Source organism: Tyto alba, unplaced genomic scaffold (assembly GCF_018691265.1).
Source record: "Tyto alba isolate M040663 unplaced genomic scaffold, T.alba_DEE_v4.0 Super-Scaffold_16, whole genome shotgun sequence".
Taxonomy (NCBI): domain Eukaryota; kingdom Metazoa; phylum Chordata; class Aves; order Strigiformes; family Tytonidae; genus Tyto; species Tyto alba.
The window spans coordinates 14985726-15002215 of record NW_024881278.1 but is presented as its reverse complement, the minus strand read 5'-3'; the positions used below and the strand labels follow the sequence as shown (position 1 = coordinate 15002215).

General features: G+C 38.7%; 1 protein-coding gene across 4 annotated transcripts in view; it reads right to left on the bottom strand.

Annotated features, from left to right (window-relative positions):
• Positions 1-16490, bottom strand: part of TP53BP2 (tumor protein p53 binding protein 2) — a 49647-nt gene that overhangs the window by 17920 nt on the left and 15237 nt on the right. For 2 of the 4 annotated variants that reach the window (XM_032989119.2, XM_032989120.2), the window contains exons 2-6: positions 11275-11422; positions 6266-6379; positions 4447-4526; positions 3391-3492; positions 597-771 (exon numbers count right to left, since the gene is read on the bottom strand). In XM_032989119.2, coding sequence (XP_032845010.2) covers positions 597-771; positions 3391-3492; positions 4447-4526; positions 6266-6379; positions 11275-11422 — 619 coding nt within the window. Of the gene's footprint in view, positions 1-596; positions 772-3390; positions 3493-4446; positions 4527-6265; positions 6380-11274; positions 11423-12027; positions 12114-13321; positions 13566-16490 lie in introns of those variants that run through there. The other 2 variants (XM_032989121.2, XM_032989123.2) reach the window with 2 other exon arrangements.

Genomic DNA, 16490 nt, shown 5'->3' with positions numbered 1-16490 from the left:
AATATGTATGGAGGGAAGATGAACAGGTAGGAAGAAGAATGTGTGTTGATACAAAGTCTAAAATCAACATTTAATGTTGCATCAACATGCTGAACTGCAAGCACCCAGCTAGCACAGCAGCAAGACAGACACTAGTCAGATTTCAGTAATTAAAAAGAAAACACTCAGCCACTTTGGCCATTAAGTTACCTCTTGCATAGGAGGCAAGAGGGTACCAGGGCAAGCTTTGTTATAGGCCAAGAAAATAACACTAAATGTGTGGAGTATTAACATCAGGGATGGAAAAAGTTACTGTGGTACACAAACATATTCAAAGAAGGAAAAAAGCTACACTGTAATTAAAGAGCAGATATGCTAGGCTCAAAACACAGGGTACCTTTAATGGGATATTTTAAAATACAGTAAGAAAATATATTTTGTTCTAGGTCATTCAGGACTTTTCTTGATAGATACAAGAGGTGAAACTGTCAAGATTAACATTTCCTGGAACACTGTAAATGCCTCATCTGAATCACTGAAATCACCAGAAATTTTGGAGTTCCAAGAAACACACTTCAGGAAAAATCACAGGCTACTTTACCCAAGTAGCAACTCACCCAATTTCCCATTGCTGAGTCTTTTTTGCTCCACATGGCCTTTCAGTGCTCTCACTTTCTTAAGTTTGGCTTCCTGATTCTCAGCAATTTCCTTTAATCGCTTCAGTTTTTCCTGTTCAGCAGCCTGCTGTTGCTGTCGCTGATCTTGCTGTTTCAGAAATTTCAGACGTTGCTCCTGCAGTCAAGACAAGCAATTTTTTTTTTTTTTTTTAAATGAACTTATGGTAAGGTACTGACAGAAACAGTTTCAAAAAACATCACCGCAGCAGCTCAGATCAGTTTCAGCCCAGTATCCTGACTTCCCAGAGTGTCAAGGATAGTCTGAGAGAACAGAGCAACACATACCAATTCTGTTCCAATACAATCCTCCAGGTACAACCATTCCGTAGTGCAAGAATCTACCGAAACACATGTGCTATCCATGTCTAACAGCCCTTGGCAAATTTTTCTTCCATTAAATTGCTCAAAACCCTTTGAAGCCTAAGAAAAATGTTAGCATTTATGTTCCATGACATTTACCAATTTCATTTAATCACTAGCTGGCTCTTGAGTTGCAAGAGCAAATGATTATTTCCCCTCCACCTTCTCCATGCTGCTTGTACTTTACAGATCCCTATCATATGTCACATTTTAAACAACTGTAAGTCGGGCTGGAGAATATTAGATATTTTTTATACAGAATATATCCATAAATTATTGATCATTTTCATCACACTCTGTATTTTACTAGTTCTACTAGAACCTCCTTGAGATGGGAGGATCGCTGCATACCAAAGTTCTGAAAATTTACCATTTCCTGGTAACAATCACCACTATCACAACACAGAATGATTAAAGACATGAGAAAACCTTCACAGTGACCTGGCCCCCATTTATACAACAGATATCATTTCAGTGGATAGGATCCTTTTGCCTCTCCAACAGTAAAATGGCACGTTTATCAGTTTCTATATATAGATGTCTATAGTTTAGAGCTAAAAGAAGCCACTAGATCACTTACAGAGTCTGCCTTTAAATCACTGGCCATTATACATGGCTGCCAGTTCCAGAGATTATAGGTTATTCCAGACGTAGAACTACTAAGACTTTCCCAAGCATCCACTAACAGCCAAGCCTAGCACTTCTTACTAACATTAGAACTCAAGACTTCCTCCAAAAAGAAGGGGGGGGAAAAAAAAAAAAAAAATCACCAGTCATATTTATAAACAGGAACTCTTGTGCACTTTGAATAAAAAAGGAAGAGCAAAGGAGTGAGCCTGCTTTCTGGAAAAAGCCAGGCAGCACCTGCAGTGTGTGCATGAGTTTAGAGTCAATCCCACACAGGCAAATGTCAAAAAATAGATATTACAGCTCATGTCTAAAAAAGAAAGTATATTTTTCCCCCTCAATCTATTTTTAATACTGCATTTGATTTCAGAAGGCAGGAAAGAGGCTATGCAAAGCCTCTCTGGAACAAACCTGCTTTCCTAGATGCCCTTTCAGAAAGGAAATGTTAAATGAAAAATTCTCCCATGGGTCACCCACAAAGCTGCTTTCTGCAAACCACAGGCAGCAGACACCTATCTGGATGGGTAGCTATCCAGTCTCAAACTCAATTTTTATTTTATTTTTTTTAAAAATCTTGTATGATTCCCTTTATAGTAAATAAATATAATGTTCCTATTTCTGATTTCATATATATAGTGACTACAGTGGTATTGCTATTTATAAGACCAACGTCTATTACCATCACCAGTGAGTGAAACAGCCAAAAGTTATGAAAGTTTAGGCTTCTCTTTTATATAAAACACTCCTCTGTCAGTTGGAACCAATAAGAGGACAACATTCTACCTTGACAAATTAATCTGGGTGGGATAGTTATTAACTGTGCTGCTAGAGTTCAAGTGAAAACTCTAATGACTTGGCTGATTGACCGATTTCTTACATTTATGTTTGCATTTTCTTCATACCAGAACTTACCATGAAACAAAAAGAGGGGTGTAACTCAGCTACCTCAAAATGGAGAGTGAGACATGGCTTCTAACAGAGGATGAAAAGCAAGACAAGAGCCCCAGAGCAGCTGCCTTCCCCTGTAAAGCACATTCTGAAAAGCATGGGAACTCATTCATCCAGTCAGATGAGTGCTCTTCAGGATGGGCTTGCATTTAACAATTCTCTGCAAAAAGCAGCATTTTCTGTGGTATTTTCAAGAGTAGTGTGTACCAACAACACTTAAGTCAAACATGAAATCCATGTCATCATTCTGCAGATGCATTCAGAGTATTTTTTCCCCCTAAACAATTCAGGAGCACCCTGTGTGCTTTCATTAGCTTTTCTGTTATTGTTCTGCAAGCATTTTATAAATCACTCTCCTAGTTACTTTTATCACATACACGCCGTCTTTTCCAGACAGCTACCCCAGGAAACCAGGCACATTGAACTCTGTCAGGAAAAAGCAAGATATCATTATATCCGGAGACAAAAGCTCTGTTCAGTGATCAAACCGGTGAATGGCTGGTCACTGTATGGAACACAAATGGAGTTGGCAGAGCCACCAGGATGAATGACACTATATCAATGTTGTATCATCTATCCTTTTAGTAAGCTATGGGGTCACTTTTATCACTGGCATTAATGTTTTACTACTGGATATTTGCATAGGTTAACTTGCAAATTTAAAAAGAAGCGAAAAAAAGAGCCTTCTTTATAAGAGGTGAAAAACAAAAAAGAAAAACAAATCCCCAACCCTCCCTCCACCCCATGTGACTCTTACTACCTTTGTTCCTGGCTGTAAACAACCTCATTCTGAGCTCACCTTGTTAGCCAGCATTTGCTGTTGAGCCTCAATTTGTTGCTGCTGGCGTGATGCCATTTCCTGAAGTTCAGCCAGTGTCATATCCATCCTTGGAGCACTGACCTGTCAAAGAAAATCCAAAGCATGCTAAGTCTAGAATTTTTAATTTGGCTAACATGCAAGTCAACAGAGCTACTGCAGAAAAGTATGATAAAGGTCTTCAAAAAAATAACAACAGTTGAGCGTACAATAAAATAATTAGAAAGAAACAGGATGTTTCTATGGTAAAAGAATAAATAGTTGTAAGATCATACACGTGTAGCCCAATCCAGCAACACACATAAGCTGTCATCTCTTGAAACATTAATATTTCTAGCAAAACCCCAGCAGCATTTTAAAGAAGAGTTTCAGAGTCCTTAACAATTAAGCTCATCATGAATCAGCTCTGACTGACTGAGCCCAGAATGCTCAGCACATGGTTGGATGGATCTCTGGTTGTAGCTGTATCATTGCAATTCAAAGCACTTCAACATTAAGTTGAAGAAAATAGAAAGTTTAAATATAGTGCGTGGTGGGGAAAACATCACCCTCAAAGGTAGAACTATTATTACATTAGCTATCTGTTCACATCTGTTTCCTGAATCTAGATTCAATCTTATATCCATAATAATTATATCTTCTGGATCAAGAATACGAGACAAGATGGTGGATTCAGTGCTGAAACACTAACTGGTCTCAACTTGAAATAGGGAACTAAGGAATAAACTGAACATGAAAATCAATGAAATGAAGGAAAACGAGAAAAGTTTCAACTGGAGTAGAAAAGGGAAAGTATGCTGAATTTGTATGGGTGATCTCAGAGCTGCAAATACAGATACGGCAGACAATGGATCTAAGAGACACCTTGACAACTGAAGTCAAGGGTGATAATTGTTAGACACTTTGCGTCTGTTTTAGAGCAGTCATTAGAAATGTCTCCAAAAGAATCTCTTAGTTTCCAGGTAGGATTTGCAGCAATATCTCAAAGGAAGGGAAACCTCCATTTTCATTATACTGGCCATTGCATCAAGCACTTACTCCATTCTCTATTCTTCGATCACCAGGCACTTTTACACCATTTCTTTTTAAGGCTGGATCTTGAGACCTTTGTCCACTCACTGGATAGAAATACAGGATAGTTGAAGACGGTCAGGTATTTTAGGATTTTTCTTATCTCTTTAGACATAGCATTCAATACAAACAGAAGCAGTACAATCATTTTGGTTTAGAATCCAAACAACTGTTCTTCCCATGCTCTTCCCACCAAGATAAACTTATCTGATGACACAAGATATTTTATGAAGAGGCTGCCGTTCAATGTCAACACTTATTTTAAGATTTAACACTATTTAAAAACAGACAAACAAAAACCCGGTAGTATGCCAATTCAATATCTCTCCTGTGGTCAACAGGCCCCTAGTAAGTCTGTGTTACAGATGAATAGTCACAAAAACACGTTCCCCTCTGCAAATGACACAAAAACATCTTGTTAATTCACAGAGAGGCACTTTTACCACAATGTCTTAAAAACAGCACCTAGATGTTCTGATGTGCCTTTGTCAACTGTCTCACAGAGAATTTGAATAACAATAGTTGAAGGTTAGTCATGTATCATGAAAAATGCACCATTTAATCTACAGCTAATTATTTGCACATAACAAAGTTTAAAAGCACAAAATTTTCCCTTCCTGGCAGTTATTGTGACAGTACAGATGCTACTTAACTAGAATTCAACTTTAATGTTTCCATCAAATTATGTACAAATGGTGTTCAGATGCCAAATACAAAACTCATTCATTTCCCTGTAGGACATACATATATTACAGGATGAAGTCTTCTCTGTTAGCTTCTTGCCCACTTGATACCTATTTCAAGACCATATTCCTGCAAGACTAACTGCAGAGCTCCTAACTATTAATTTGTTCTTCCTCCAATATATTGCTTAGCAATGCTATGGCCAATAAAATGCCAATAATCCTAATGCTATGAGCATCCTGGACTTGAAAAATTACATCCTGACAACTAATCTGCACTGTAAGATACTTAGTAGATAGAAACGGCACAGCTTTAACTTTTCATGTACTCAGTCTGTCGTTACTACACATTTCAAACATCAAGATACGTTTATCCATTTTAAAATATGCTAGGTACAACGCCACTTAACACAAATGCAGTATTTCCAACACCAAGGAAGATTACCAAGGATCAAAACAGAAAAAAGGAAGGAAGAAGAATCCAGTAGACTTATTTAAAGTTAAGACTTAAGGATTCTAACTGAATAGATTAATACGGGATGCACAGAAAAACCTTGAAAAGCAAGAAGTCAATTTCTTTATATGTTTCACATTTAGATTTGCAATGCATATATATTACATTCTTAGTTAGGACAAACATCAAAGAACTCTATCTTTTGGCAAGTTTATCACCCCGGTAAAGTGTTATCCAGGTGAAACATCCTAAGCCCAAATAATAAGTTACATTACTGGACAACAGTTTGGTTAGTAGGTTTAAAAGAAGAGACTATCACAGGTCTCCAGATATTTAGCTGTGGCTAATATATTTAAAACAGGATGCCCTTGGGTGCTTTGGTGATGACCAGCTCTAGAAAAACCTGCATAAATTTTAATTTGGATTTAATGTCCCCAGATCTGGCAAGGGAAGATGAAGTCTTTACTAAAATGAACAAGTTTTCTGTTACTAGAATTCTCTACTCACAAGAAAATAACCATCAGACCAAAAAGGGCTGCAACACCATACTGACTACCAATATTAATAAATAACATATGCAAGCTGTTTTCTTAACCTCAGGGAACGAAATTAAACTTATACAAACGAAGCAGCTGAGATCAACACTTACCTGCTTCCCTGCTGGGAGAGCGTTCATGACGAAGAAAGAAACGAACCTCACTTCTCTGCATCCCAAAGCGCTGCAAAATATCCAGCATCCGTTCATTATCGGCTATGGGACGTTCTGAAAAGGTAAAAAGCCAGTTGACTATACATCCCTATGTGGCTTGGGCACATATCAAAACAAAGCAAAAATATCTGTCCGTCACCTTTAACTTGAATACCTGCTATTACTCAGGTGCAGTGTGTGCACCTAACCCTTGTCCTTACCCAAGGCATTTCTACCTTTTCCTTGGGAATTCACTGTGTCACTCCTTGCTTCTGAAATTAAACCAACACATCTGAAAAGCAGATACAACCGTTCAAAAGTCCATCCCCGAAGGGCGATGGCACTGAGGCACTATCACAGCCCAAGGGGGAGCAAACAGGCGATTTAGAGCTTTCAGCTCTAGTGCCTTAGTTTTGTGTTTGCAAATCATCTTACCCACTCACCACCACAGGAAACGTGCTGGCATGCCTTTTGTTCCACTTCTGTGGTAACTCAGACAAACTTACTTTTCAGTCATTCCCACCCCCACTTCTCAAGGGCTCCTCCGCCCCGATTCCTACAGGGACTCATCTACTTCCTACTCCAACAAGAATTGAGAGATGCAAAGAAGATCTCTCAGAGAAGAGTAATTCTTCCCTTAACGCTTCCCAAGGATTGTGACCAAATGCTGATTGCAGCCCTTGCGTTCACACTCGGGCAGAAGCATTAGGTGCCCTGAAGAGGCTCCTTGGCAGAACCCAGAGGGCCTGATCCTCAGCAAGTCAGCACAGCTCCTGTCACTTCAAGTGTTCTCCTATAGCCCGTCAGCCACAGATCTGGCTCATTGCCTCAGACAGTAAATTTCATGAAGTTCAGATTACATGTGCTTTGAAAGCCACACTTCCGATAAACCTGGAAAAGCTAAACTATTTTGGATTCACAGCTCAAGGGAAAAAAAGATCAGACAGTGAAAAGTGAATCCAATAAGAACTTCCCATTTCCTTTCAGACGGTCAGGATGAAGTTTCTTTAAGTTACATGCACAAGCTCCACTGAACTTCCTTTCCTGATCTTGTTCCAAAGTTCAGGATTCAGTCACATTTCCAATTTTTAAGCCTTACTCATTGCCTTTTGATATTACGAAAATCCAGTGAGAGTCTACATCTGCCACCTTCTTTTATCAGTACTCTCCCCTTTCTGTATTACTGTTCTTCCAAAATTTACACACTTCCTAACAGGGTATTCACAGACAGGATATAATTACAAATACTTGTTGGCCTCTAAATCTTTACATAAAAGCAATTTCTTTTGTTATTCTAGACATTTTACCATACATTTTTATACCTATGTTAAGAGTGATGGCAGGTATGTGGTCAATATATTACAATAATCAAAATTTATGTAGTCAGGATACTGTCATAGTATCTTATGACAACATCTGAGACTGTTGATCAGGTTAGATTCATTTGCACTGAGTGACAGACAAACAGAATATATTATTCCTGGCCTGAGAAATAAGACAAGAAGACAAATACTGAAATTAAATACCCCTACTTTTGCACCAGTTTTGTTTTTCTGGACATTGCTTTTGTTGGATGTTTCCTTTCATTATTTACAGGGAGGGGGGAAAAAAAATAATAAAAAAATCAGAGAGTAGTTCATTCATATTCAATGGATAATCTTTTAAAGTCATTGTCTTAATATGGAATGATCATTTCAGGGGAAAAATTGTTGGCGTTAAGCATAAATGTTTCCAGTTTCATAAGAAGAGGAGCTACTAACATATGTTTCCAGCATGTGAAAAGCTCTTTTCAACATAAAAGTGTTTCTTTAAATGAAAATGCTGCAGCTGTGCTCAAGCAATCTAGGAAGGAAAATTTCTGGAGTCACTGTCAAAAGAGATTAGCTTTACAGAATAAGCAAGTAGGTCACTGTTACAGAAAAAGCAGTCTCTTGGCAGTTACTTGTCTAGACAGCTAAATAAGCTCTTCATCTGCTAAACCTTAATTCAAAAAAAAAAAAAAAAAGGCAATTATAAAAACCCAACAGTACCACTGTTAGATTTTCTTCTTAAAGAATATACAGCAGGCTCATGAGACAGATTTCTAGCAGCTCCGCAATACTTTGGCTGAAATTCTATAATCAAGGGATATGCCCTTTACACAAGGATTCTGTCAATACCACCCAGTGACTTCAAAGGAAGGTCAAAGAGATTTTCAAATATCAAACAAAACTACATTAGGAAAGCTCAAGAAAAAAGGACAAACAATCAGGCTTCGTTTATTCCCTACCTATCTCAAAAAAAAAAAAAAAAAAAAAAAAATCTATCTTTATACATGCACACACCTTTTGACTGCTTTCTACAGTGGCCAAGGTAGTCACCTAACAGAATTCTGGCAATAGTAGAAATATCAAGAAAGTTTGCCCTGATACTCATCAAATTTCAAGCAAAACTGGGAAGAAAAGGAGAGTAGTAAACTTGCTCCCTTCAGGGAGCAGAGTGCCTCAAGCACACTTGCAGCAATCTTTCAAAGTAGGCTTAATAAGGTCTGACAACAGAAGCTAAAATTCCTGAGCAAGCGTCAGAAAAAGACAGAGACAAGCCACCTAAGAAAGATCAGTAATTGAAGTCTGAGAAGTCCTTTTCCAACATAAATCTTTTGTTTCTAGCCCAGAAAGTTAGCTGCAATGTGCCATGTTTGTTTTAAAATAAAGTTTAATTTGTTCAGTGTAAAACGCAAACAAAATAGAAGTTATGGCATATCTTGGCAAAACAAGACAGTGAACTTTGCTGACATCTAAAATGAGATAAGGTTAAAGGCTAAAAGTATTTAACTCCCTTCCCCCACCTACCTCCCTCAAAAATTCCAAGATATACATGAAAACATATCTTGCAAATAGTTGTTACTGGATGTTACACAGATGCTTAAGAAAGGATGTATTTTATCCAAAGCAACATGCATGTACTTCATCTAGTATTCAAGTCTTTTAATGTTACATGATTTGAGACGTGCATTTTTTGTTACCAAGTGCAATCTGAAACTGTACAGAGTTCTGTGCACATATATCAGTGTTTGCATACAGAAATAAATAACCAGTAAATATGACAGGATCAGTGAAGGGAACAAGAATAATTTGGTTTCTAAAACAACTATCAAGGTTTTCAGTGTGTAAATGGATGATACTTTTTTTTTGGTCTTATGACAATAGCTGTGCAAGTAACATTTAGAGATCTGTTCTCACAGTACCTCATTATGTCTTTGCAAAGACTAATCTCAGAAAAAATTCTCTGCTTCACCTTATATTTCTGTATCCAGATTATTTCCTTACATATCTCCTTGTGTACCAGAGAGGCTGACAACTTGGTTTTATAACTAAACCTCTGTTCCCAAAAGTTCACTTTTCAGCTTAACAATACCATTTAGACACTAAGTACTGGCAGGCTTCACTTGATTCTCTGTATAGGTGCCCTCCCTTGATTTCAGAACAATCTCTGCCCCTTCTAGCATACTCTACATCAACATCTCAAAAGCCAAACAAGAACCAGGAAACACAAGGAAAAAAGATGCCCACTCTAGCAGGGCTCCAACTTTGGTAATGACAGGAGAACCCTGTCCCTCATCATCACAACCTGTGCACTCCAACAGGGCACAAGGCTGAGACTAATTATAAATTCAGTCCTTTTACCTAAACCTTTATTTTACTTGTCTTTCACTGTAGACTTTGCTATTATGTTGATTTAGACAGAATTGGACAAAGACACACAATAAAAACACTTTCCTAAAAGATCTTTCCATGCTGGACTAGTGATTTTATTTTACTATCATTTATAAAGAAAAGCTGCTTTCTTTTCCAAGTAGAAGATAAAAATTTCTGTTTCATTTTTTTCAACTTAGAAATATCAGAAACATTACATCTCTGTCAGAAGGGACTAAAAAAAAAAAAAAAAAAAAAAAAAAATCAAGAAACAACTCAGGTTGTTGCTATTAAAGAAACATCCAGCTCACCAAAGACTTCTTTGAAGAGGTGTGAGCCTAAGCCAACAGCAGAGGAAGACAGGAACATAAGCCCTTATCAATTCTTTTATAATTTTGTTGAAGCATCTCAAAAAAGTTGGATCAACTATCATTATTTTTCATTATTTAAAATCCTGTGATTCATCTATTTTAGGCCTCTGGATGGCTATTGGTATCTAGTGAGTACTATGGAGATAGGAGATAGTCCTTTCCCATTTAAGCCATGAAAAGTTAGCCATACTTTAGCTTTTGATTTGCTTGTTGACATGTGTTCCAGTTCCAATGGAGTACTGAAAGCTAGGGAGATTTGAACTTCCAAAATCAGTAAGAACACAGAAGAAAAAAAGCCACAACTAACCACATACACAAAACCCTCTTCCACAGGCTGAAAAGGACAGGGGACAGTCAAAAGTAGTTTCTACATCCTCCCTCCCACCCACCACACACCTTCTTTGGATCACTTCATATCAGGTAACTCCTACTACTGCTGGTAACACTCCTTCCCTTCCAAACTCAGCTAACACAACTGAGAACAACAAAGCCATCATCAGAAAAAGGAAGTTTCCCTTTGTCACTGCAAGTGAAAATGGCTATGGGGTTAAATAAATTATTCTGACTGGGTAATCATCAAACTACTGATACTTTAAAAAACCCACACGGGCCACTGGGATCCCACTGTGGGTAGAAAACAGAATAGAAAACAACTCCCCCTCACCCTTCAGAGACTTGAGTCAGAGAAGGTCTGCATACACACACGGACAGTGGCACGCCCAATTCCCCTTCTTTTGCTTTTGACTGACTTTTGCACATGTGAGCCTTTCTGTAGATGTGTTATCATACAGCAGATCTGATGAGGAGATTAACAACACTAAGGCAGAAACCTTCTAGGACAGGACCACGTCTGTCATGTCTCCATGTGCTACCTTATTAGAAGCAGTGAATGCCCAGTAATTCAAAAAGTGCAAGCCTAACCTACCTGAGCCACACCACACTTCAGCCAGGTGGCACTCACTCTCACCAGGCTCCTTGCACAGCTCCACCACGTCTCTGCAGGTTGTTTCGGGGGTGACTGGCACCTCCGTGAAGTGCTGCTCATTGTTACTGAGGTACACGGTCAGAAACATCTGGAAGAGACAAAGGCAACAGCACACAGTTATTTTATAACACAAAGCTAGACTTCATATCGGAGTCACAATACTCTCATTAAATGCATTATTTTCAACACAGTTGTATTGTTTGTTATCAACTCCTGTGCATCCAGAATTTCAAAACAAAACCAAATTTCTTTTTAAGGCACAAGCGAGACACTACAGAATTAATTCTTTCCTCAACTAAACTACATTGTTGAGGATTGTTTGGTTTTAAATCTGGACCTACTGCTCTTCTTCCTTCTCTCTCACAGTGATGTGTCAGAACTTCTCCCACCTTACTATACATATCTACTGCACACATTTGACGCAGCAGGAGAAGCAGTAAACTATAGTTCAGAAATACTCTTTATGGTGGAAAACAGTGGCAATCATATCTGTAGAACAAAAAAAAAAAAAAGAAAAAAGAGAGACCAGACCTTACTACATAGGCAGTGAAGTAGAAACACAATTTGCACTTCCATAACACATTTCATCTGAAGATTTCTTCGAAACACAAGTCAGCTTGCTATAGCCTTAGTCTCAGACCACATAAAAGGTCCTCCCCAAACACCATTCACAAGAAAGCAAGGATATTTTACCTGGCTTCCCCTTCACAGCTGTAGAAAGATCCTTGATCTTTGGTTATTGTTCTGTATAAACGCACCACGCAGCTAGAGGTTATTCTTGCTAGTGTCTTTCCTAACACAACTAGAAAATAAGCATTTTTAAAATTAGTTCCCTTATTTGATAGAAAATATTGATGATTACTGCCTCTGAACACCACCTCACTGTATGCTATTAATATTAAACTGCTATCAAAGTTTAGCTGCTAGCCAAAAACTTGTCAATTCTCTTCTGAGATCTATTCTCAACTTCAGCATCAAAATCAGTCAAATGTCTCCAGAAAGCAATTAATCCAGTAAACATTTCAAGCAACAAAAACCTTATCAAATAGGCTGCACAATTCAGTCTTTCATATAGCTAGAAAAGCTGTTTTTGCAGGAAAAAGACACAAATCCTTGCCTGCCCTCATTTTTAGAGGGTAAAAAGGGTATACATCCTTACAAACAACAGTTAGAAAAAAAAGAGTCCAAATCAAACAAGGAAAGACAGAAGTATTAATATCCTTCAAAATTAAAAACAAAACAACAAAAAACGCAAATTTAAAAAAAGAAAAAACTAAAACAACAACAAACCAACTGCACCACATTACCACAAGCATTCTGTGATTTTGTGTGAATACTCTGGAGTGAGTATTTCTGATGCCACTGTAAAGTGAAATTTAGCCTCATCATCTTCACAGTTTTAGGAACCCCTTCTTGGGGATTCTAGCAGAACAGAACTGTGCAAATGCATATCCCTGACATCTCCAAAGTCTTTTCAGGGCTCTTCTGAGTGCCAAGATCCCCTCCGCCCCTACGAGAGAAGCTGTCTTTATTCTTTTAAAAACTGATATGAAAACATTCCACACTCAGCGTGTCTTGCTATACAGAGTATAAGTATTTGTCCCACTTCTGGAAGTATAAACACTTGAGAATAATATTTCGGGCCCTGGCACTGCTTCAGATTTAGCACCACGAGCATGAAGAGTTTCTGATCTCTGGTTGTGCCCAGCTCCCCAAGACAAGGGTTTCTGATAAATTCCTAAAGACCTTCTACAGATATTCACAGAGCAGAAAAAGCTTGCTGAAAGAGAGCTCAAAACTCCCTGTAATCCTTGGGAAAATGTTCAGATCCCTCAACCGTTTCCTTGTCACATTATGGAGAGGGGAAAAAAAAAAAAAAAAAAAAAAAAAAATCACACACACATTTTGGAGCTTGTAAGGCAAGGAGAGGAATTAGGAGAGAGAATGTGGAAAATGCAAAGGCAGCAACAAAATTCTGGTTACTGACCAACAGAAGCCGGTGGATCCCGTGGAGGGCAGGCAGGCAGATGGAGCGGGACACCCAGCGCTTGGCGATTTTTGCTTGAATCAAGGCTGCTGCTCACTCCCCAGTTCTGCTCTTGGAGGGGAACATCTCGCCTCCAGTCAGGGTCACAGCTGCTCACCCACAGGTGGCAGGGAATTTGTTTTAATGCCGCTCCCTCTCCGGTATGCCCTGTGTGGGCCAGAGCTGCGTGGCAGGCAGTCAGGTAGGATCAGCTTACCGCATACACTTATTACATAGTGAAGACGGGCGCAACCGTTGTGCTGTTTACAGCATAGCGCACAGAAGTACTGACCTAAATTAAGAGAGAAAGCTTTCCAAGCAGGAACTCTGATATTATGCTTTAATCTTTTGTCACTGAACACGCTATCTTTTAGATGTAGAGTTTCTAAAGGAAGCTGACAGTGAGGGATGCCGTGTGCAGCCAGGTAAGAATATCACTTAATCGCAAAAATTGGGGCAGAAGAGTACAAAATAAACCGAGGCTCCCAAATATCTTTGCAGCAGGGTTATATAGGTATGTAAAACACATCAACACTTCATATTTAATGCTGTACAACCTTGTATTCAGAACAACACTAAATCACACCGGCTGTGTATCTGCAGTAACATTTGTTAGTTAAAAGATGAGCTCACAGATGGGAATTAAGAGAAAATTATAAAATACATGGCATTATACACAAAGCAGACCTAATTTGACCCTAGCAGGGCTGTTCACTCTTCAGTGTGCCTGTTTATATCCAGATGTTAATCCTTAGGATTTACCAATACAGACAACTACACAGGAAGGATCATGAGTTGCCATTTCTATCCACAATGCTCTGGATAATTACTAATACATTAAGCTAAGAGCACTCAAATCTGGTGCATGCGGATCATTTCTGAGACTTGGTAGCATCTGCATTACTGCTATCCAACATATTCTAGGAACTGGGGAGCGGGGAAGCAACCAAACTCTGCAAATTCCCTAAAAACACACACCAAAGTCTTAAGAGTTTAAAGCAACTAAAAGGCTACAAAATTGACGTGACCCTCAGTTACCTCATCCCACCTCCCTTTAGCTCCAGGGACAATGCTGAGATGATTCAGAAGTCCTCTAAGTAGTTGAGTCCCTCCTCTCCCACCCAAATGGTGGTCATATTTGTCACCTTGCAGGGGTGATGCAAGGAGACTGCTCCCTGCATTGGAGCCCAGGGCAAGCACTGAGCTGAGAGCATCCATCACAGGAGACATCTATCTCTGCTCAGAGAGGGCTGGAGAAGGTTAAGAGGTTGATGTGAGTCAAAAGCTCACTATAGTTTCTTGGCACTACTCATAACCCTTGGTGGCTGCTGTGGCGTGCACCACCTGGCATGGGGATCCCAAGAAATCATCCTTCCTCCAGGAACGATTCAAATGCAACATTTATTAACCACCCTACCAGCTAGTTTATATTGCTGTTTGATCGCTGTGCAGCAGCAAAAAAAAAAAAAAAAAAAAAGCAGGGAAACAAGAATATACTGTCACAACACCTTGTTCAGAAGTTTGAATCCTGTAGATTGTATCAAGCTAGAGCATAAAGTGGTCTTTTGCTCCTCCCTGAAACCGATAAGACAATTATATATAGGCATACAATAATTAAGATAGAAGGAAAAAAGACAAAATCAACATGCATAAAATTCAGTTTCACACTAGGCATAAATGAAAGACTTGATAAAAAAAAAAAAAAACACAACAAAAAAAAAGGAAGACAAATCTCAGTCAGACCTTGCACTTTTAAAGACAGCATCCAGGCAAATACTGAAATATCTAATAATTTCATATAGCCTTGGATCAGGGTTTTTTTCCCTCTTAGACTTTTAAAGATTGAGTTTTAGGAATGCCCAGCATACAGGCTGAGCACTTTAAAACGGGGGTCAGGTCCCTAACTAAGTTCTAAACTAAAGATTTCCCTCTCATTCCCCAATCCCAAAACTACTCACTGTTTATAGGTACTGAAAAGTTTTAAAATGTGAAAGCATTCCAATACTGTGGCATACTTTCAAGAAACAGGGATGTGATGTGTACCTACTGATGCAGTTCTTTTTGAAATCACATCACAGATTTCAGCTGACTCTGCTACAGCTTAGAATATAAAAGTTTGCAGTTATGGAGCCACCAAATGAGGCAGGTTCGATCGAACTCACCAAGGGCAAAGGGATGACCAAGGACACATGAGCTGAAGCAAGAGTTTTTGGAAGGAATGACTGCGACATATGAATTACAAACACACGTCATACCACACAAGAACTTTATGTCTCAAAAAAGCCTACCACTTAAGTCACAAATCAGTACAAATTACAACTTTGAGTCCTCTCAGCATGATATATATCATTTTGTTCCAACTCGTAATACCTATGCATCACCTCCAACTGCAGTCACTAAGCTGGACTGTAACATGCCCAGGAACAGGAAGACAACGCAGCAAAGGAAAGCAACCAAACAGGAGGACAGAAGAGGGCATCAATTAAAGCAAGTCACACCCCACTTTATAATCCTCCATCTCTCTTCTGCACATCAGTCCCAAATAGCCTTACATTTGCCAGCACATTTGACCCGTTTTTTAAGCCCATCAGCAGGATCACTTGGTACAATGACATTGATATTGAATACAGCATAACACATCTCAACATTCACAAGTAGGTTTTCAACTGGAAGTATTTAAGAATGGCCGGCTCTACAAAAGTGCTAGGCTATGACCACACTACATTTTGGCTCCTGCTTTGTCATATAAAAAAAAAAAAAAAAAAAAAAGGCAACAAACAAACAAAAAAACCCAACAGCTTTCAAACCTCTTTGGAACATGAACCTGAGGAAACACATGCCTTACGATTCACATCCATCCAACGAGATATTTCATACCAAAGACCTCAAAATCAATCTTCTCATGAGATCAGAAGACCTCATTTATTGATTAAAAGGGGCGAGAAATAGAAATGCAATTTACTTTTCAGTTTCTGTAAGGATCAGACTTATGTTACTCCTTACTTATTGTAAAACTGTTATCATACAACCTAGGTATTAAAAGGCTGTTAAATTGGACATTTTCCAATTAATATACTAATAATATTCAGTTATTCAGGATGCTAGTATTTAGGGGAAAGCTCCATCCTTG